General features: G+C 42.4%; 1 protein-coding gene across 1 annotated transcript; it reads left to right on the forward strand.

Annotated features, from left to right (window-relative positions):
• The first annotated feature begins 1104 nt into the window (after window positions 1-1104).
• Window positions 1105-22313, forward strand: LOC134570999 (uncharacterized). The gene is made up of 5 exons (XM_063429029.1): window positions 1105-1177; window positions 18242-18578; window positions 19296-19416; window positions 20172-20245; window positions 21707-22313. Exons 2-5 carry the CDS (start codon window positions 18248-18250, stop codon window positions 22132-22134), a joined length of 954 nt encoding a protein of 317 aa, XP_063285099.1. The 5' UTR covers window positions 1105-1177; window positions 18242-18247; the 3' UTR covers window positions 22135-22313.
• Window positions 22314-24047: the final 1734 nt, after the last annotated feature.

The raw sequence follows: 24047 nt of genomic DNA on the forward strand, positions 1-24047 counted from the left end.
AAAATGGCTCCTATATATACTCCCCTTACCCAAAATCCCACCCCTAATATCCACATAGCCAATCCATACATACCCCTATTCTATGCCTGTCTCCTAGCAATGTCAAGGCCCATTCCCCTTAGCTGTGCTGCTCCACGGGCTACAGTGGTGGAATCCCACTACTAAACTTTTAAGTATATAGACGATTATTCACTAAAGAGAATTCAAACTGAATTTCAAATTTAAAGGGAAAGTAGCTGAGCTGGAAACATAGATGACTTTTATTCCAATTCAGTTATTGTAGCCTTATTTTTAAAACTCACGTTGAATTCTCACCTCAGTGACTATCCCGGTCCGTGATCGGCATTTCTGAGTACGCTGTCTCTTTTGTGTGAGAAATAATGAGGGGAAGAAATCGCGGTCACATATTTTTATGGATGTAATACTGAACAGAAAAATTGGACTAAACTTAAAGGAACACTATAAGGTCAGGAACCCCTATAGTGCTAAAATTACCTTTTAGGTGGCTTATCCCCCCTCAGTCCCCTTAGAAGGGGTTAAAACTCGCCTTAATTCCAGCGCTGGCCCCAACCTGAGCTGTCTTCTTGGTGACATCATCAGCAATCAGAATTTTCATAGAGAAAGCATTGGATTGGCTAAAATCATCAAGGAGGCGGGGTGGGGCGGAGGCAAATGCCGTTTTAACCAATCAGCACCTCCTAATAGAGATACAGTGAATCAATGCATCACTATAAGGAAAATTCTACGTCCCCATGCAGAGCGTGGGGACGCAGAACAGCAGTGCTGCCTACTGTGCAGCACTGCCTCATGAAGCACCTCTAGCAGCCATCTGAGGAGTGGCCACAGGAGGTATCCCTAGTGGGCAATGTAAACACAGTCTTTTCTCTGAAAAGGCAGTGTTTGCATGAAAATGCCTGAAGGCAATCATTATACTCACCAGAACAACTACATTAAGCTATATTTGTTCTGGTGACTATAGTGTTCCTTTAAATAATGTTTTTGAGCAGAAAGACTTGTTTCCCTTACTGTGCAATTCATGCTTTATATCAACAGTTTCAGACTGAGTGGTTACAGTTTGTTTCCTGGTACACACTATTTTAAAAATTCAACTTTTACTTTCACTATGAGTAAACGTCGTTTTGAGTATTAGCTGGGCAACGAGGTTCACTAGCCAAGGGTGAGTTTTCAAAGCTGTAAACACAGTATGATTCATATAAATAATTTTTTACTGCAACAAGTAATAAAACATCTAGTTTAATACTGTAATGTGGAGGGAGGGGCTGTATATAGCTAGTTAATGCTGTAATATGGAGGGAATGGGCTGTATATAGCTAGTTAATGCTGTAATATGGAGGAAGGTGCTGTATATAGCTAGTTAATGCTGTAATACGGAGGGAAGGGGCTGTATATAGCTAGTTAATGCTGTAATATGGGGGAAGGGGCTGTATATAGCTAGTTAATGCTGTAATATGGAGGAAGGGACTGTATATAGCTAGTTAATGCTGTAATACGGAGGAAGGGGCTGTATATAGCTAGTTAATGCTGTAATACTGAGGGAAGGGGCTGTATATAGCTAGTTAATGCTGTAATATGGAGGAAGGGGCTGTATATAGCTAGTTAATGCTGTAATACGGAGGGAAAGGGCTGTATATAGCTAGTTAATGCTGTAATACGGAGGAAGGGGCTGTATATAGCTAGTTAATGCTGTAATATGGGGGAAGGGGCTGTATATAGCTAGTTAATGCTGTAATATGGAGGAAGGGGCTGTATATAGCTAGTTAATGCTGTATTATGGAGGAAGGAGCTGTATATAGCTAGTTAATGCTGTAATATGGAGGAAGGAGCTGTATATAGCTAGTTAATGCTGTAATATGGAGGAAGGGGCTGTATATAGCTAGTTAATGCTGTAATACAGAGGAAGGGGCTGTATATAGCTAGTTAATGCTGTAATATGGGGAAGGGGCTGTATATAGCTAGTTAATGTAATATGGAGGAAGGGGCTGTATATAGCTAGTTAATGCTGTAATACGGAGGGAAGGGGCTGTATATAGCTAGTTAATGCTGTAATACGGAGGAAGGGGCTGTATATAGCTAGTTAATGCTGTAATATGGGGGAAGGGGCTGTATATAGCTAGTTAATGTAATATGGAGGAAGGAGCTGTATATAGCTAGTTAATGCTGTAATATGGAGGGAAGGTGCTGTATATAGCTAGTTAATGCTGTAATACGGAGGAATGGGCTGTATATAGCTAGTTAATGCTGTAATATGGAGGGAAGGGGCTGTATATAGCTAGTTAATGCTGTAATATGGAGGGAAGGTGCTGTATATAGCTAGTTAATGCTGTAATACGGAGGAATGGGCTGTATATAGCTAGTTAATGCTGTAATATGGAGGGAAGGGGCTGTATATAACTAGTTAATGCTGTAATACGGAGGAAGGAGGTATATATAATATAAAATGATTGTAAATTTATTTGATTGTAAATTCCTGTCCTAATGTGTTTTACACCCCACCTCCTATAGAATGTAAGCTCGTTTGAGCAGGGTCCTCTTCAACCTATTGTGATACCGGAGAAACTGACGGAAGCCAAGCACAGAGAGATGGACACAGGTTTCTTCAGGAAGGAAGAGATTCTTTATTGGATCACCGATCGGGACTCAGAGGGACTAGCGTCACCAAAATACAGCAAATTCTGAGCCCCGGACAATAGTGCAGGCTCCTTATATAGGCACATAACTCCTCCCATATTAAGCTCCACCCGCACATTCTCTTAACCAATCAACACAAATAAGAATTAACTTCCTGTTTGACCGCATGGCCTGTCCAGCACAATGGAGGAGAGGAATACCATATCCTGTATTCTTGCACATGCTCCGTACACTACTGATCGTATCTTGCCTCGTGCAACCAACTGATCGATACGTCAGCATATGCACGTACACATGCCACGTGGTAATCTCGGCCTACTAAATTTATTTTCACCGAGATTCCACCACATTCCCCCCTTTGATGCCTCTTGATATTTTACAATTACTTGAGGCATCACTTAACCTTAGTTTGCATACACCACAAGTTACCTTGAACCAGACCAGACTTATCTTATGATGTGAATCTTCAACATTCATCTTCCTGCATTGGTTCTCCCTGATCTAGAGCCTTATATTTATATATTGCCATTATCTGTGCAGCAGCCTTCCTCTCTGCTATATTTTCTATCAGGCTTTGCACAGATCTAACTACTAAGGGTATAAGACACGGTAGGAGTAGACACAACATTAAAATCAGTAGGACTCCACCTACCACTGCCTTAAGCCCTCCAAACCACTCATACCAGCTACCAAACCAACTACTTGGATTGTATCCTTTCCATACCTGAGTAGGCACATGCGCTAGTTTAACCATATGGCTAGTAAGCTCAGCTATTGCTTGCCCTTCGTCATCTATTTGAAGACAGCAATTGCTTAGGTTAAACTTCCCACATACACCTCCCTCTACTGCCAATAGGTAATCCAAGGCTAATCTATTCTGGTAGACTGCTGTCCTCATCCTGGTATTATGCTTCGCTAGAAGATTGAGCGCTTGTGATGTTTCGTTAGTAATAATCTCAACCACCGCCTGTAATCTTATAATGCGGTTGAGCATATAAATAGGGGTTCTATAACCAAAGGTACCATCTTCTGCCCACGTGGCTGGCCCATAATAATCTATAATACGCTGGGGAGGCCTTTCATTATCTTCCCAGGCGCCTATCTCTATGGGTCCCCTTTTCTTCCTATGATTCACATCATACACTTTAACACCTAAAGTCTCACCTGTTTCAATAGGTAACAAGAAGAAGGATGGTTTGAGCATACCCAACACACATGCCCCTTCCCAGTCCTGTGGCAACTCCGAATAGGCTTTCTTACCACAGATCCAGTACAAATTTGCTGGGGCTCTCCAGGTAGATGTGATGGATAGGTCAAACCACACATCCTTTAAATTGGCATATCTAGCAAACGGGTTAGATGGTTCTGAGACATTTGAAGCCGACCACCAAGTTGTATTTTTAGTATAATCATCATAAGCTTTTTGCCCTAGACAAGTTAATTCTCCTACAGAAGTATTATACATTATTCCTTTCCTCGCTATGCAAACATAACCTATGATGGAGGTCTTTAATCTCCACTCAGATTTACCTCTAACACTCATATGATAATCGGCTTGTGTAGATATTAGTTGGTCAACTGCCTCAGAACCGGACATTACCTCCTTTGCTTCCCAAGGCCATTGGTCTCCCATGTTAGTACCTCCACACACATAGCAGTTGGTAACATTAAGACTACCGGCAATACTTTCGGCTAAATCTATGAACAGGTTCTTAGCGTTATGGGGGATCTTATTATCTATACTCATCTCTTCGTAAAAGGAATGATATACTTGATGAGTTTGGGAGGATACCGTATCAGTCTCTATCCCTATAAATAATACTGTCCCAGGATCTAAACCCGTCCCGTATATTTGAAACCCAAATAAATTGCCATATTTGTCTAAGAACTTGTCGGGGTTATTTATAAGTATATGGACTGGGTTGCATTCCATAGACTTACAATATGGGCTAGTCGGCAACTTAGTCACTATCATGTCCTTGTCTACTGTCTGTCCCCAAGTTGCCCACCCCACACAAGACCAATATGGGCAAAAGTTATACTCTCTATTTGGGCATCTAGGACTCACATATTTATTTTTACTACTGGGACAAATATATTTATCGTTAGACCCATACGTCCTCTCCCATCTAAGATCCCCACATACATTCCACGGCTTTCTACCACTTGATATCACCTTACATGCATCAAATAGCAGAACACCCGAAGAATGTACGGATTCTAACACCGTCTTATTAATTAGGGTCCCCTGAGGATCTCCATTCCTGAGAGTCAACCAAATTGTACGAGGTTATTATTATTATTATTATTATTATTGCCATTTATATAGCGCCAACAGATTCCGTAGCGCTTTACAATATTTTGAGAGGGGGGAATGTAACAATAAATAAGACAATTACAAGAAAACTTACAGGAATAATAGGTTGAAGAGGACCCTGCTCAAATGAGCTTACAGTCTATAGGAGGTGGGGTATTAGAAACATTAGGATAGGAAATATCAAGTAGGAGTGAGCAGAGCTGGAGGAGAGAGCAAAGCACTATCCCATAGGAGAGCAAGAGACAGGTATGTAAGGGAGAGATTACTCTGGGAGGCCATACGCTTTCCTGAAGAGATGGGATTTAAGGCCCTTCTTAAATGATTGAAGACTAGGGGAGAGTCTGATGGCAGTAGGCAAGTTATTCCATAGGAGAGGAGCCGCCCGTGAGAAGTCCTGCAAGCGTGAGTTGGCCGTACGGGTGCGAGCAGCGGTCAGGAGGTGGTCGCGGGCAGAGCGGAGGGTACGAGGAGGGGCATACCTCTGGATCAGTGAAGAGATATAAGAGGGGCTGGAATTGTTCAGTGCTTTAAATGTATGGGTTAGCACTTTGAATTGACTCCTATAGGATACAGGGAGCCAATGTAAGGACTGGCAGAGGGGCGAGGTGTGAGAGGACCGACTGGATAGGAAAATCAGTCTAGCTGCAGCATTCATTACAGACTGTAGCGGGGCAGTATGGCTTTTGGGGAGACCAATCAGGAGAGGGTTACAGTAATCCATGCGGGAAATTACTAGAGCATGGACAAGCTCCTTGGTAGCATCTTGCGTAAGAAAGGGGCGGATGCGGGCTATGTTTTTGAGTTGGAACCTACAGGACTTGGCAACAAACTGGATGTGAGACTCAAAGGTGAGACCAGAGTCAAGTATGACGCCAAGACAGCGTGCTTGTAGTGATGGACTTATGTGGATATCACTGACTTGAAGGGAGAGTGAGAGAGGAGGATCAGTATTAGGAGGAGGAAAGACAAGGAGTTCAGTTTTAGAGAGGTTAAGTTTGAGAAAGCGTGACGACATCCAGTCAGAGATGGAAGAGAGGCAAGCAGTGACACGTTGCAGGACGGCCGGGGAGAGGTCTGGTGAGGAGAGGTATATCTGAGTGTCATCAGCGTACAGGTGGTAGTTGAATCCAAAAGAGGCAATAAGTTTTCCAAGAGAGGCAGTATAAAGAGAAAATAGAAGGGGACCAAGGACAGAGCCTTGGGGAACTCCAACCGAGACAGGGCGAGGGGAGGAGGTATCCTTGGAAAAGGAGACACTAAATGAGCGTTGGGAGAGATAGGAGGAAAACCAAGAGAGGACAGAGTCACAGAGACCGAGTGATTGAAGAGTTTGAAGGAGGAGAGAATGATCAACTGTGTCAAAGGCAGCAGAGAGGTCAAGGAGAATTAATATGGAGTAGTGACCTTTGGATTTAGCGGAGATTAGGTCATTAGTCACTTTGATAAGAGCGGTCTCAGTAGAGTGGAGAGGGCGGAAGCCAGACTGAAGAGGGTCAAGGAGAGAGTTGGAATTAAGGAAGTGAGACACACGGGTAAAGACAAGTCTTTCCAAAAGCTTTGATGAGTAAGGGAGCAGGGATATGGGACGATAGTTCGAGGGGGAGGACGGGTCAAGAGATGTTTTTTTCAGAATAGGTATTACAGTGGCATGTTTAAGGTCAGCAGGAACAGTGCCAGAAGAGAGAGAGCAGTTAAAGATGTGTGTTAGGATAGGCACAAGACAAGGGGAGAGAGATCTGATGAGGTGAGAAGGGACAGGATCAAGTGGGCAAGTGGTGGGGCGAGAGGAATGGAGAAGTGCAGCCACCTCTTGTTCAGTAGCTGGGGAGAAAGTCTGAAGGGTAGGGAAAGCATGATTTAAGTGTGGTTGAGAAAGAGAACGGCAAGGAGGGGAGAATTGTTTCCTTAGCTGTTCAATCTTGTCAGTAAAGTAATATGCAAAGCTATCAGCTGTAAGGTTAGTTTGGGGGGTGGCCACAGCAGGGCGGAGAAGGGAATTAAAAGTGTCAAAGAGACGTCTGGGATTGCGGGAGCATGAACTAATGACAGAGGAAAAGTAGGACTGTTTGGCGAGGGCAAGGGCTGCGCTGTACGAAAGCAACATGAATCTATAATGAAGATAGTCTGCCTGGGTGCGGGACTTCCTCCAGGAGCGTTCAGCACAGCGGGAGCAACTCTGCAGATAGCGTGTTGATTTATTATGCCAAGGTTGGGGTCGTGTTCTCCTCGTGGTGCATGTTTGGAGTGGGGCTGCAGTGTTCAAGGCAGATGTGAGGGTAGTGTTATATGTGGAGATGGCCAGTGAGGGACAGGAGAGGGAAGGGATGGATAGCAGTTGTGAATCAATGTCAGCCGACAGCTGCTGGAGGTCAATAGAGTTAAGGTTCCTCCTGAGCTGAGGGGGGTTAGGCTGAGGTTGTTGGGTGAGGGGGTAATTGAGAGCAAACGATAAGAGGTGGTGATCAGAGAGAGGAAATGGAGTATTGCAGATAATAGATAATGTACATGAATAGGAGAAAATAAGGTCGAGGGTATTGCCAGCTACATGAGTGGGAGAATTAGCCCACTGCAATAGTCCAAGGGAGGAAGTAATTGAAAGTAGTTTAGAGGCTGCTGGGGTTAAAGGTGGGTTAATGGGAATATTGAAGTCTCCAAGAATTAGGGATGGAATGTTGGAAGAGAGGAAGTAGGGTAGCCAGGCAGCAAAGTGGTCAAGGAAGAGGAGAGGGGAACCAGGGGGACGATAGATGACGGCAATGTTAGCAGAGAAGGGTTTGAAAAGGCGAATTGAATGAATTTCGAATGATGGGAAAGAGAGGGAAGGGGGGGTGGGCAGGGTTTTAAAGGAGCAGTGGGGTGAGAGAAGAAAACCTACACCGCCACCTTTAATCTCCGCTTGTCTTGGATTGTGGGTAAAGTGAAGACCACCAAAGGACAGTGAGGCAGGGGTAGCAGTATCCGAGGGAGAGAGCCATGTTTCTGTTAGTGCAAGTAGGTTTAGGGAGTGCGAGATAAATAGGTCATGGATGGAAGGTTGATACTCCGGACTGAAGCACTTAGGTTCTCCTACTCCTAAATGGCACACACTATAGTCTATATTTAGGTATCTACATCTCGATACATCTCCTTTACACTCGTATTGTGAATGCCAAATTAGGGTTTGGGAAATATGGTTACCTGTTCTCGTAGTCTTAATGCATACCTCACAGCTAGGAGTGTCGGTACCTCTACCTTCCTGAATATAAAAACACACATAAATAAACACTATCAAAAACCCATCTTTCGCCGTCATCCTCAGTCTTCGTCCGTGCGAAGGCACCTCAGCTTCCAGGATGTAAGGGCTGCAGGGAATGGAGTTCTGCTCGTCTTCACAGGTGTCCCTTCGAGACTTTCCTGGCTTATATACTATGTGTTGGTAAGCGGACAGGCTTTATTATGGCCGTCTAAAACACTCACTTCACCAAATCCCTGTAACAATAAAATTTGTAATCCACACGATTCCTCGTTACTCCGACTGAGTAGTGCGTTTTAACCGGATCTTGCAGGGATTCTCTGGATCTGCTGTAACTTGCCAAGAATCGACTGCTGCTGGTTTTACCCTGGAGTGATGTATCCACGGAGTCACTTCGGCTACTTTTATCGCTGTAGGGGTAGACAAAAGAACAACATAAGGACCTCTCCACTTGGGCACTAACGGTACATTATTCCACTCTTTAATCCACACTTGATCTCCTGGATGATAACTATGAACAGGGGGATAAATATTCACAGGTAATCTATCTTGTACCCATTTCTGTACCTCCTCCATAGTCTTACCCAACTCTACAACCTGCTGCCGGGTAATTCCTTCTCCCAACTGACTCAAATCCCCCCTTAAGTTACCAAGTACGGGAGGTGGTCGCCCATACATGATTTCAAAAGGAGAGAGGCCCATCCTTCTGGTAGGGGTACTGCGGATTCGCAATAGAGCTATGGGTAAGAGAACGTTCCACTTAAGTTGGGTTTCCTGACACATTTTAGCCAACTGGTTCTTAATAGTTCTATTCATTCTCTCTACCTTACCAGAACTCTGGGGTCTATATGCAGTATGAAGCCTCCACTTTATACCAAGCATATGAGTCAGTTGTTGTAGGCACTGATGAACAAAAGCTGGACCATTGTCCGATCCTATAGAACAGGGTAGTCCATATCGGGGTATTATTTCTCGTAGCAGGAATCTCACAACTTCTCCTGCTTTCTCTGTACGAGTAGGACATGCTTCTACCCAGCCTGAATAGGTGCACACAATTACCAGCAGGTAACGATGTCCACCCGATTTAGGCATCACTGTAAAGTCTATTTGTAGATCGGACATGGGGAGTTCCCCCATAAACTGGACTCCTGGTGGCTTTACTGGTCCTTGTCTTGCATTATTTTTAGCACACATTACACATCTGCGTACAATGGCCTGAGTCAAGTTGGACAATCTTGGTATGTAGAAATGTTTCCTGAGAGATTCTTCTGTACTGTCTCTCCCAGAATGTGTCCCGTTATGATAATTTTGGACAATTTCTACCGCTAGTGATGCTGGTATGACTATTCTTCCATCTTCTAGCTGATACCACTTGTTCTCCAAGTACTTTCCCGGTTCAGTCTTTAACCACTCCTCTTCTTGAGCTGTATAAACTGGAGTCCATTGAGACAGTGGAGTTGGTATAAGAGCAGCTATATGCCCCACATATTCCTGTCTTCCTGATTCAGCGGCACGCTTAGCTGTACTGTCTGCCATTCGATTTCCCTTGGTCACATCACCATCTCCTCTCAGATCAGACTTCTTTCGGCTCCCACACTGCTTCCAATAGTTGTAGGATTTCAGCTGCATACTTGATTTCTTTGCCTTCTGAATTCAGTAGTCCTCTTTCTTTATACAAAGCTCCGTGGGCATGAGTGGTTAAAAACGCATACTTAGAGTCCGTATAGATGTTCACTCTTAAACCTTCAGCCAATTGTAACGCTCGTGTTAGTGCTATTAATTCTGCCTTTTGTGCTGATGTTCCTTTCGCCAGTGGCCGAGCTTCTATCACCTTGTCTATTGTTGTTACTGCATATCCTGCATAGCGGATCCCTTCTTTCACATAACTACTGCCGTCGGTGTAATATTGAACATCGGGGTTCTGGATGGGAAAATCACGAAGATCTGGTCTACTTGAAAATACTTCATCCATTACTTCCAAACAATCATGTTGACTTTCAGTAGGTTGTGGCAAAAGGGTAGCTGGATTTAAGGTGTTTACAGTCTCTAAATGCACTCTTGGGTTTTCACACAACATTGCTTGATACTTGGTCATACGGCTGTTACTAAACCAATGATTTCCTTTGTAATCCAACAACGTCTGTACTGCATGTGGGACTCGTACATAAAGTTCTTGACCCAGAGTGAGTTTATCGGCTTCAGCTACTAGCAGGGCGGCTGCAGCTACGGCTCTTAGACAAGGTGGAAGTCCGCTGGCCACTGCATCCAATTGCTTTGACATGTAGGCAACAGGTCTTTGCCATGATCCCAAGTACTGTGTCAATACTCCCACAGCCATTCTTCTTTGCTCATGTACGTACAGGTAGAATGGTCGTGTGTGATCAGGTAGACCTAATGCTGGGGCACTCATCAAAGCCTTCTTCACATCTTCAAATGCCGTTTGTTGTTCTTGAGTCCATAAGAAGGGGTCGTGCTCTGTACCTTTGATAGCTGCATACAGAGGTTTTGCCAGTATCGCGTAGCTGGGAATCCATATCCTACAGAAGCCTGCTGCCCCCAAGAATTCTCGCACTTGTCTTCTATTCTTGGGTATTGGTATTTGGCAGACAGCTTCTTTTCTCTCTGGCCCCATAATTCTTTGACCTTCAGAGATATGGAATCCCAGATATTTGACAGTTGGCAAACACAACTGAGCCTTCTTTCTAGACACCTTGTATCCTGCCTTCCAGAGAATGTGTAGTAGATCGTGCGTTGCTTGCTGACATATTTCTTTTGTAACTGCTGCTATCAACAAGTCATCTACATATTGTAACAATACACACTCTCCTGGGATGGACTCGAAATCCAGTAGATCTTGGCTTAGAGCTGAACCAAATAGGGTAGGTGAATTTTTAAACCCTTGGGGCAGTCTTGTCCAGGTCATTTGGCGTTTTGAGCCCGTTACAGCGTTCTCCCATTGGAAAGCGAAGATACATTGACTTTCTGCGGCAATTCGGAGGCAAAAGAAGGCATCTTTGAGATCTAAGACTGTGAAGTAAGTAGCCCCGCCCGGAATTAAAGCAAGCAGGTTATATGGATTGGGCACGACTGGATGTATACTAACAACCGCATCATTGACTGCTCTCAAGTCCTGCACAGGTCGATACTCATCTGTACCGGGCTTTTGAACAGGCAGCAATGGGGTGTTCCAGGGGGAAGTACAGAATTTTAGGATACCATACCGTATGAACTTATCCAGATAAGATTGTATGTTCTTCTTAGCCTTCTGCGGGATGTGGTATTGTCTTAGGCTCACTGGATAAACCCCAAGTTTTAGTTCGATTTTAATAGGTGGAATATTGCGGGCCAGTCCTGGTGGGTTGTTCTCTGCCCAAACTCCTGGTATGTTGAATAAGGATTCATCACTCCTAGGGTTTTGGATAGTCAACGCTGTATAAAGTCGCCACTCTTCTTCCTTTGGTACGGATAAAGTCATAATACCTGAAGGTCCATTAAACTTTAAGGATGTTGTTCCATTTGGTAGGAACGTAATCTGCGCTTGTAATTTAGATAGCATATCACGTCCCAGCAATTGGACTGGACATTTAGGCATATAAAGGAATTGATGTTTTACTACGTGGCCTCCCAATGTACAGAGTCGACTTTTAAGAACCGTTTTTTCAGCACTTCTTCCAGTTGCTCCTATCACAGTAATAGTCCTTCCAGATGGAGGAGCAACTAGATTAGTCACCACTGAATGTTCAGCACCAGTGTCGATCATGAACGCACTCCTTTTTCCCCCTATTGATACATCGACCATAGGCTCCGCTCGACCAAGGGGGATGGAGCCCGGTCGGTATCAATAGTCCTCCATGACCGTGTCAGCCAATCCTACAAAGTCCCTACCTTCTCTATCGCGGGACCTTTGCGCTGCTGGAAAATACCTGTCTTCCCTAACACTTCCTCTGTTCCCATTACTCCCTCTATTACCATTACTCCCTCCGGGGCCTCCTCTACCTCTCGCTCTGCCTCTAAAGTTTCCATAACCTGTCCTAGGTCTGTCTCTCTCAGACTGTTCTCTTCGCGGACACTCATTTCTCCAATGCCCTTCTTCCTTACAGTAAGCGCACTGATTTCTACTTAGAGGTTCCTCATTCCACTTACTATCGCCTCTATCTGGGCCCCGTCTATCTACGCCTGCGATCGCTACCGCTAGCATATCAGCCTTTTTACGCATCTTGCGCTCTTCCTCTTTCTTACTTTCTGTTTCCCTATTCATATAAACCTTATTCGCTACCTCCATTAGTTGGGTGATTGACATACCTGCAAACCCTTCTAACTTTTGTAGCTTGCGCTTAATATCTCCGTAAGCTTGGCTGACAAAGGCGGAGTTCACCATTCGGGAATTATCTGCGTCTTCCGGATTAAAGGGGGTATACAAGCGGTATGCCTCCAATAATCGGTCATAAAAGACACTGGGCGCTTCATCGCTTTTCTGAATCACCTCAACTGTCTTCGACATATTAATGGCTTTCTTTCCTCCGGCTTTCATGCCAGCAATTATAGCGTCTCTATAGGCTCTGAGTTGAACCATATCAGCACCATTCACGTTCCAATCGGGATCGGTGTTGGGATAATGTGTTGCGGCCCATGCTGCTGGATTAGCTTGGTTCAAAGTACGGGCTCTATCCTCTAGCGCTTTAATGGCTGCTTGATTTATTCTTGTCCTTTCCTCATTGTTAAACAAAGTCATTAATAACTGCTGGCAATCAGCCCATGTCGGGTTATGTGTCTGTACTATTGAGGTGAACAGATCAGTCATAGCTTGTGGTTTCTCGGTATATGAGGAATTGTGGGTCTTCCAGTTTAAAAGATCGGTTGTAGTGAATGGGACATATACGAAGACTGGGTCAGCATGTGCCATTTGACCTGCGGCATCGATATAGGCTGACCCGGGATTCAGGCGAAGAGGCATCTGATAGTGCTTTAATTGTTGGGTACCGGTCAGTTGTCGGGTTTGTATGGGGCTACGTAAAGGGGCGTCAGTCATGGGTTCCAGTCGGGGAGAAATAGGGTATGGGGATGTGGGAGCTTGGTTTTGGGAAAAGGTTGTAAATAAAACACATCGAGTCGAGCTAGATGAAGCTTGACCGGAAGTCTGAAGTGGCGCCAAATCAGGATATTCGGATTTAATGGGGGTTGGTTCTGATTCCGGAAGGGGAGATTTAGTACGAGGGGGGGTGGATTCTGTACTGGAGGAGGAAGCGGAAGTGGATGGGGGTAATGAGGGGAGGGTTGCAGGACTTCCTGCATTTGCGTCACTTCCTCTTAACGGAAAGTAAGGGGGCAGCAAAGGGATCTCGGACTCAGGGGGCGTGTCCAAAATGGGCCTAACACCAGTCCTAGTGGACAAACAAGTCCTAGCCACCATGAGGCGACATTGCTCCTCGTGGCATGTCTGAAGCCATTTTGGCGAGTCATTTACGGCCTGTCTCCAACAATCAATATAAGGAAACTGGCCGTAAAGTTCAGGCCTACCTGATACAGCCACGTGTAAGCGCTGTACCAGAGTTGGATCCAAACTGCCACGTGGCGGCCATGCCGCAACCAAAGTAGGCCACTCCCTAGTACACAAAGTGACCAAACGTACAGGAGACATCTTAACCCCAAAATCACAAGTTTTGAATCCCTTTTTAAAATTCTTCACCATACAACCTAAGGGATCCGGAATCGTTGACTGCGACGCACCCATACTTAACAATGGAACGTCGTCGACAACGAATACTATACACGCGTACTATTCAACAGTCACACCCGTTTCCTCTGGCAACAGCACCACGTGGTACGGTTACCAAGTGAAACGTACACAATAACAATAAACACTCAGGGAATTCCCGTACACACACAGCTGTTACACCAGTCACTATATAATCAATATTATGCCCTTTGGCGTAACTATACAGTCACCCACGCTATAATTCTCTATATACGAATTACCCGTCTATAACACACCCCAGTAACATCGTCTTTTACAAATAGCGGTTACAGTACGGTTAGCATAGGTCAAAGCACAAGTTAAGGTCACAATACAATTATTAGTGGTTATGGTGTTAAACATGCAATGGACGACAATGATTAGTACTTATATACAGTGTCAGTAAATATACAGGGTTCTGGTACCGTGCACTATGATACAGCAACACACTATTAACACTCTCGCTAGACGGCTGAGCTCGCGCTATCTAACAAGATATACACTTTACTAAACAATCTTTATCACATTTACAAATTCCCAACTAAACTATTGGCCAGTACCTTGAATGGACTACCTAAAAACAATCTACATACGTTTTGGTTAGCCACACTGCCCAATCACCACATATATAGCGAGCTAGAGGACCGAATTTACACAGACGCCTCTTAGTCGCACTATCAAAAGTCTAGTGGGTTCCAAATTTACACGCCTTCCCACTTAGCCCAGATAGGTTGAGAGCTAGCGAACCGAATTTACACAGACGCCGCTTAGTCTCCCGGTCCCTCCGACCTAGCGAACAAAATATACACCCTAGAACGCTAGTCTAGACAAGACACCGGTGTCCGGCTAGGGCTATTTACACCAGAGCCCCGCCTGACTAACAGAATCAAACGGTCTGACTAAAGAGCGTTCGATCGAGCGGTGCGCCTTCGCTCCTTCCCTCCGACAGAGGGGGCAGATACACAGATTCAAACCCCTTTGGGCCTACCGCACAATCGGTATACCCCTAGTGGGTCCTGCCGTCTAAAACAGCAGTTGTCTTACCTCCTCGTTCCTGAACCTGAGTTCACACTCATCGACGGGGACACCCCAGCACTTCTCACGTAGAGGCCGATGATCTCCTGGACAACAGACCAGTGGCGCCGAGACGAAGGGAGGTCCACGCAGAAGTTCAGGGGTGCAGCCGTAGAGAACGTGGGCAAAGATAGACCGTCTCACGCCTCTGCCTCTCAGCTACCGTTGAACGATGAGCTTCCCGGCCAACGCACCAAATGATACCGGAGAAACTGACGGAAGCCAAGCACAGAGAGATGGACACAGGTTTCTTCAGGAAGGAAGAGATTCTTTATTGGATCACCGATCGGGACTCAGAGGGACTAGCGTCACCAAAATACAGCAAATTCTGAGCCCCGGACAATAGTGCAGGCTCCTTATATAGGCACATAACTCCTCCCATATTAAGCTCCACCCGCACATTCTCTTAACCAATCAACACAAATAAGAATTAACTTCCTGTTTGACCGCATGGCCTGTCCAGCACAATGGAGGAGGGGAATACCATATCCTGTATTCTTGCACATGCTCCGTACACTACTGATCGTATCTTGCCTCGTGCAACCAACTGATCGATACGTCAGCATATGCACGTACACATGCCACGTGGTAATCTCGGCCTACTAAATTTATTTTTACCGAGATTCCACCACAATTGTTCCTGTAAGTTTATTTGTAATTGTCCTATTTATAGTTAAATCCCCCTCTCATAATATTGTAAAGCGCTACGGAATCTGTTGGCGCTATATAAATGGCAATAATAAATAAATAAATAATAAATATATAGCTAGTTAATGCTGTAATATGGAGGGAGGGGCTGTATATAGCTAGTTAATGCTGTTATATGGAGGAAGGGGCTGTATATAGCTAGTTAATGCTGTAATACGGAGGGAGGGGCTGTATATAGCTAGTTAATGCTGTAATATGGAGGGAAGGGGCTGTATATAGCTAGTTAATGCTGTAATATGGAGGGAAGGGGCTGTATATAACTAGTTAATGCTGTAATAAGGAGGGAAGGGGCTGTATATAGCTAGTTAATGCTGTAATATGGAGGGAAGGGGCTGTATATAGCTAGTTAATGCTGTAATACAGAGGGAAGGGGCCGTATATAGCTAGTTAATGCTGTAATAAGGAGGGAAGGGGCCGTATATAGCTAGTTAATGCTGTAATATGGAGGAAGGGGCTGTATATAACTAGTTAATGCTGTAATACGGAGGAAGGAGGTATATATAGCTAGTTAATGCTGTAATATGGAGGGAGGGGCTGTATATAGCTAGTTAATGCTGTAATAGGGAGGAAGGGGCTGTATATAGCTAGTTAATGCTGTAATAGGGAGGAAGGGGCTGTATATAGCTAGTTAATGCTGTAATAGGGAGGAAGGGGCTGTATATAGCTAGTTAATGCTGTAATAGGGAGGAAGGGGCTGTATATAGCTAGTTAATGCTGTAATACGGAGGAAGGGGCTGTATATAGCTAGTTAATGCTGTAATACGGAGGGAAGGGGCTGTATATAGCTAGTTAATGCTGGAACATGGAGGAAGGGGCTGTATATAGCTAGTTAATGCTGTAATACGGAGGGAAGGGGCTGTATATAGCTAGTTAATGCTGTAATACGGAGGGTGGGGCTGTATATAACTAGTTAATGCTGTAATACGGAGGAAGGAGGTATATATAGCTAGTTAATGCTGTAATATGGAGGAAGGGGCTGTATATAGCTAGTTAATGCTGTAATACGGAGGGTGGGGCTGTATATAGCTAGTTAATGCTGTAATACGGAGGGAAGGGGCTGTATATAGCTAGTTAATGCTGTAATATGGAGGAAGGGGCTGTATATAACTAGTTAATGCTGTAATACGGAGGAAGGAGGTATATATAGCTAGTTAATGCTGTAATATGGAGGAAGGGGCTGTATATAGCTAGTTAATGCTGTAATACGGAGAGTGGGGCTGTATATAGCTAGTTAATGCTGTAATACGGAGGGAAGGGGCTGTATATAGCTAGTTAATGCTGTAATATGGAGGAAGGGGCTGTATATAGCTAGTTAATGCTGTAATACGGAGGGAAGGGGCTGTATATAGCTAGTTAATGCTGTAATATGGAGGGAAGGGGCTGTATATAGCTAGTTAATGCTGTAATACGGAGGGAAGGGGCTGTATATAGCTAGTTAATGCTGTAATATGGAGGGAGGGGGCTGTATATAGCTAGTTAATGCTGTAATATGGAGGTAAGGGGCTGTATATAGCTAGTTAATGCTGTAATACGGAGGGAGGGGGCTGTATATAGCTAGTTAATGCTGTAATATGGAGGAAGGGGCTGTATATAGCTAGTTAATGCTGTAATACGGAGGGAAGGGGCTGTATATAGCTAGTTAATGCTGTAATACGGAGGGAGGGGGCTGTATATAGCTAGTTAATGTGGGAGTTGTGTGGCCATTAATGATATACCTTTTGGCTACTCCTGCTCTGTAGAGGGCCCCCACACAATTCTTGCACAAGAGCCCACTATTTATTAGTTCCTGCACTAAGTAGAAAAAATGCAGATAAGATCTGGCTCTGTTTCATGTAAAACACATAGGCAGAGAATGTACTGAGTGGAAAAGTGATTTAACTCCTAAATGAACGAGAATCCTGCAGCGTCTATACTTAAAAACTGCTTCATTAAGCTACGGTTGTTTTGGTGTTTAGAGTGTCCGTTTAATTATCAAGAAATTAAACGCAGATTGTCCGGCATGACAGTCGGGTGGTACAATCATTTAGAAACTGGCGTGGGAATCAGGAAACACAGGAGGATTTTAGTTGAAGGCCTTTTTACCCTTAAGACCTTTCTTTTTTATTTATTTTATTAAAATAGCTTTAAACATGTAGGTCTGAAATGTTTTTATCATGCTATTAAAGGGACACTCCAGGCACCCAGACCACTTCTGCTCATTGGAGTGGTCTGGGTGCCAACTCCCACTACCCTTAACCCTGCAACTGTAATTATTGCAGTTTTTCATAAACTGCAATAATTACATTGCAGGGTTAACTCCACCTCTAGTGGCCACTAGAGGTCACTTCCTGGGTTCTAGCACAGGAAACCTGTGCTAGAGCGTCGCTGGACGTCCTCACGGACGTTTTTCTGGCACTGGAGTTTCCCTTTAAGTGACAGATTTTTAAGGGTGTCTTCTAGAATTGTGGAGTTCTCTTTATGACTGAAAGATGGGATATGGGTAATTTTGTTTATATTGCCTGGTCTTTTTTTTCCCCTTTCCTTACAGTAAAACATGGCGGGATCTGCTAATAATCAAGAGATACGGAAGAGGCTGTCTGAGTACACCCCTGGGTCCACTCGATATCTGGTAGGACACGGATACAGTCGAGTTTGTGTGCAGCTCTTTGGGATGACAGGACACGGCAAATCATCCCTTATTAACTCCTGTATGTGCGTCATATATGACAAGGAATTTGAAAATATGGCGAATGCGGGAAAATCCAATAATCCGATTACCATGGAGAGAAGAGAATTTAAACTGCAAAGAAACGTGTGCATCTCAGATAACCGTGGTGTTAATAAACTAACCAAAGACGAATATCATGAAGTTACAGCTCAACTATGTAAGTAAATAGAATGGATGGGACTGTGTGAATATACCGCGGGTGTGGGAATCAAGACTGTGTAGCTCTCAAACAGCCATTATGGGTGCTGGGTAGCGCCACATATTATCTGTGTTAGAGCACAAAGATGGGGGAGAAGAGTTGCGGTGGACAAAAGACCCTGCACCAGGAGAGGGACCCCCCACCGTCCGAGGACCCCGCAAGCCGCCAGTCCGCCCCATAGACCGCTTTCGAGATGAGCACTAGGATGCTTGAAACCAAAATGGTCCCAGAAAGACCGTTTAAAGAGTAGCAAGGCACCAATAAGTGGGGGAAGGTAAGACAGATAAGCCTAGCTGTGTGTTAGGGTCACACTGGAGCGACTGGTAATGTATGTTTGTATGACACTATGTCCGTTTCCAGCCTTATATCTAAGCATTTGGAAGCCTTTAATGAGAAGGAAGTTGTAATGTTGATCTCATAGATCCCAGAAGCCGGCTAATTAGTTCTGCTTTCTCGAAACAGGGTTAATCACTAAAGTGAGAATTTAAAGTTGAATTTCAAATTTAAGGTTGAATTGAGAACATTTTCCCTAAGTCAGCCAGCATTGCTCAGTCCTGATACTCTGGCTTTACATTTGAAATACATTTTATATTGACTCTGAAATCTGACTGTGTTTTTACACATTGGTGTTTTATTTATAAATAATCATTTATAACGTGATCCGTTCATTTTTAGGCAAGCTACGGAGTGCAAGCGAGGTGAATTGGGAGAATGGTCTGGAGCATGCAATCAATCGTTTTCTGGAAAGATTAAACAATCCTCCAACAGAGATAATCGTGCCAGTGCTTGTTTGCAGGTATGATATCAAATATAGTTTTTTAAAGAGACAGTCTAAGCACCAAAACAACTTTGTCTCCATGAAGCAGTTTTGGTGTATAGATCATGTCCCTGCAGTCTCATTGCTCAATTCTCTGCCATTTAGGAGTTAAATCACTTTGTTTATGCAGCTTGGCTGCACCTTCCTTCGCTGAGACTTACACACTTCCTGTTAGTTTGTTTCTTCCGGTTTAGATGCGTCTGCGAGGGAATGTTACCATGTATCAGGGTTGTAGATATGCATCAATCCAATATATAACATATTTAACTAGAAAAACACAAAGGTGTTTGTTTAAAAGAGGATGGGACTATGTATAAAGGGCAACTATAGGCATCTCTACTTAGTCTAAAAAAATCTTCCCGCCAGAGTTTTTATTGCACAAAAAATAAATAAATTGCGGGTTGAGAATAAATTTTCTTCTGTTTATATTTACAATACATTTTCATATCTTTTAATATGGATTAATGGTCCGTGACAAAACTCACAGCTAAGGGTTTATTTGCTAAACAGTGAGTTGTAGCATGTTGACAGCAAACTAAAAGCTGGGTTGGAAAAAATATACCAATTTGGCTAAATGGTGGAGTTTATTCTTTCTTAACGTGGCTACTTTGGTCTAAATTCTTCAAGTTGTTTGCCAGCTGATTATATGTCATTACTGGGTGAATAAAACCGTCGATAGATTCATGCTTTGCAGCAGAAATTTAGTCTGATTTGTCTCTCCTTTGTTGTTACAGTGCTACATGGTTTCTTAACGATGAGACCGTTGAACAAATCTTGCCTTTTCTGACAGAGACTAAAGAAATAACAGGTACAGGTAACGAGGACTTGCTTGAAATTGCAATTTCTCAAAGAGGCCGAACAGAAACTGGATTTTTAATAACGAACTTGAAATGCTTAGTTCTTAAAATGTATGTGTCTTATTCATTAAGACGCAAACGGTAGTAAATCGAAAACTGAGTTGCAAAATGACAGCACTAAACAGTGCATCTTCAAAGGATGTTATATATATATTGTATTATTGTTAATGCATGAGATATATAATGCATTAAACAAACATGGGTTAATTTCTCACAATAGTTTCCCTTTAACAGCCTCGTCCCAGAAGTGTCTTTAGCAGCATGCGCACAGTTCACATAAAAAAAAACCTACTTGTAACAGTGGTAAATAAATATCAGTTATCTCAGAAGGGATATGATAACATTATACAAATATATTCGGGGCCAGTACAAACCATTATCTGGAAATCTATTCATAAACAGGGCTATACATAGGACACAAGGTCACACATTTAGACTGGAAGAAAGGAGATTTCATCTAAGGCAAAGAAAAGGTTTTTTTTTTACAGAAAGAACTATAAGGATGTGGATTTTCTGCCTGAAGAGGTGGTTTTATCAGTCTTTACAGAAACAGCAATTAGATAAATACTTGCAAAACCATAACATACAGGGGTATAATTTCTAATTAGTGGGGTAATAGCTGCTTGATCCAAGGAGACATCTGACTGCTATTTTGGGGTCAAGAAGAAATTCTTTCCTAGTTTGTTGCAAATTTGGAAGTGCTTAAGACTGGGTTTTATGGCCTTCTTTTGGATCAACAGCAAAAAACATATGTGAGTAAGGCTGAACTTGATGGAAGCAAGTCTCTTTTCAGCTATGTATATATATATGTGTGTGTGTGTAACTAAATAGCGCCTTAATGTGGTATCCTAATTAGAGAAATCCCACATCAGGGTACTAAATTAGGGGAGCCATCTACTAAACAGCTTGCCAATTTGGTATCCCAAGTAGGGGAATAATTTCAAATGTTTTTCAAACTAATGAGCCACCTACTAAACAGTGCCCTAATTTGTTATTATTATTATTGCCATTTATATAGCGCCAACAGATTCCGTAGTGTTGTTATCCTTAATTCGGGGGATCCTACTTAAGGGACCGGATTAGGGAGCTATCTACTAAACAGCTCCCTATAGGGAATAACGGATGTCTGAATTTCTGACAAATTTCATGTCATTTGAAACAATAATTGCAGAATTTTGCTGAAACAAATTTTGGGATTACAGAAACCATTCTGAAAACAAACTAATTTGTTTCCCCATACTCATGTCTAGTTTACATTGAGATTCTCTGCATTAAATTCTGCCCAACAACCAGGCTTCTGTTTAGCTCAACATAAAACGAGCGCAGGCAGGATGATTTCTGTACATGTCCTCGATTCCTGCTTTATAGTATTTAGATGAATGTTTTTTTTTTTTCTCTTTCTCCTTTAACAGGGATCTTTCCAATTATTGTTCTTACTAAATATAAAAATACGGAAATTCAGGCACAGCAGACGTTAAGGATTTTTGAGAATCGTGGAGCTAATCATGTAATTGGCATCGAAAACTACACAACTACAGATTCCAGGCGCAATTTGGAGAAAGACACAAATATTCTAAAATTTGTGGAGATCTGCCTGCAGGAAGCGGACCGCATCATTTTCTTGAAACAGGGTAAAAGCCCCCTCGAAGACTTTCTAATGCATGCCGTCAAGCATATCAGGGCAATATCGGAGAGAGAAATTGAAAAAAAAGATAAGGAAATAGAGGATTTGGAGAAAAAAATGAACAAACAGAAAGCCAGTGTGGCAAAAGAAATGAAAATAAACGTAAATTTGAAAAAAGAACTAGCGGAATTAAAGACAAAGATGGGAAAACCATAATTTCAGAGTTAGATGTTTATTGATAAATCGTTGAACAACATCACATATTTAATAAATGAAATATAATATCTCACAGATTTTTATGAAAACGTGTCATTTCTTGGAAAGGAAGGAAGACGGTGACGAGGTTTATTTTGAGTGGATCATGGGAGAAGAACAGAATGTAACGTCAAGAGAGAAAAACGAAACGTTAAAAAGGAGAGTGAGAATAAGGGAGAGAAACAAGTGATAGGATTGGAGAGATAGTTGAAAGTTTATTGGAGAAAGAGAGAGTCTTTGGTCCAGATGCCAACTAGCTCAAGGTTAGGGAGATTTATGGATGCAGATAAAAGTAAAATATGACAAATTGACGTGCGCAATGTAACTTTTTTGCTTATTGCTTAATGACAGGAGTTAACTGAAAAAATTATTATAATTAAATTTTAATAATAATTTTAAAACTGTATTAAATGTTTCAAGTGTAAATGTCTCAATATTTTTCTCGGTTTTCCTTGTTTCATCCTGTTACAATTAGTTGACAAAATATTAATATTCTGCACGTACAAATTAGTATCACAAATAAAAACACCCTAAACATTTTTCTTTAATTTTAATATTTCATTTTCTTTTTCATTCTTTCTTTCTTTTTTTTTTTTTTAATTAATATTTCCTTTTCTATCGCAAAATGGATTTCAAATATTATAACAACACTGGTGTTATAAAACACTACAAAATACATGCAACACCCAGTGCAACAAATACAAAGGGTACAGCTTGTCGGTTTCGGTGATACTTCAATTTTGATAGTTATGGCTCGCTTCAGGTATGATGTGGACCTTTACCGACAAAAGGTCACTCCGGGTCATTCTAAGCTTAGCGTGTCTTTATGCAATCTATAGCTATATACGGAGTAGACCCTTCCGTTCCCAAATTACTTATAAATACTGTTTTCTTTAACCATTCTAGATGATAATTACCACTAGAATAATTCAGTGTCTGAAGACCCGAAAAGGCACTGTAATAATATTGTAATAAATGAAACAATGACTCAAATAAATATAAGATAAAAGTGTATTGGATGAATGTAACAGAATGCAAAAATAGTCAGTAAATAATTAATCTTACCAAAGTATTAGTGACAGCATATGTCCTTGTGTATGATGCTCTGCGTGCAAGTGAGAAGTTGAATGTATGCCTGAGTGAATGAATGTTAAAGAATGACAACGTCCTATCCTTTCTCCTTCAGTTAAATAGCCATTTTGTTCTCCATAAAGCAGCCCCCACCTGTGTGATTTTCCCAAAAAGGTTTTCTAACTTGTTACATGATGTAATGTATTGCATATCTAAGTTTGGGATATTCCCTAAATGGCTCGAGCTTGTAATTAGCTTACGAAGTGTTTTTGTATACATTTAACTGACAGCACATGTGTTTTTGGAATATTCTCTAGAAGGCTCTTGCCTGTAATTAGCTTACAACGAGTTTTGTATACATTTGACTGACAGCACATGTGTTTGTTCTAATTTAACTTTAACCTTGTGGAAATGTCATTGAAAGTGTAACGTTTTCAAATCTAAGCAAAAGGGCCTGCAATATTTCATACACCTATTGTACATTAGTATATATATACATATATATTGCAAACTGCACATTAAATAATGATCCATACTCCACACTCCCCCACTTGTTTTTCTTCTATGACAAAACCAAAAAGAAAAAACAAGAAAAAAAAAACTGTGAAAAAGGAAAACAAAACAACACTTGTGCCAAAGAGAAGAGAAAGAGAGAAAGAGAAAAAAATAAATTGCATACAAGTGGTACCAGCAGAAACACAGGAATAAGAAATATAACACAGAGTGACGTAGTAAACTGTGTTAAAGCTACATTAAAGTTCTTTAGAGATCTTGATTGAAGAAGTCAAATACCAGTATCAAAT

Source organism: Pelobates fuscus, chromosome 8, assembly GCF_036172605.1.
Source record: "Pelobates fuscus isolate aPelFus1 chromosome 8, aPelFus1.pri, whole genome shotgun sequence".
Taxonomy (NCBI): domain Eukaryota; kingdom Metazoa; phylum Chordata; class Amphibia; order Anura; family Pelobatidae; genus Pelobates; species Pelobates fuscus.

Coding starts and splice junctions, on each gene's coding strand:
- LOC134570999 (XM_063429029.1), top strand. CDS start 18,248: ATGGCGGGATCTGCTAATAATCAAGAGATACGGAAGAGGCTGTCTGAG. Junction 19,417..20,171: donor GTGCCAGTGCTTGTTTGCAG/GTATGATATCAA, acceptor TTGTTGTTACAG/TGCTACATGGTTTCTTAACG. Junction 20,246..21,706: donor AGAGACTAAAGAAATAACAG/GTACAGGTAACG, acceptor CTCCTTTAACAG/GGATCTTTCCAATTATTGTT.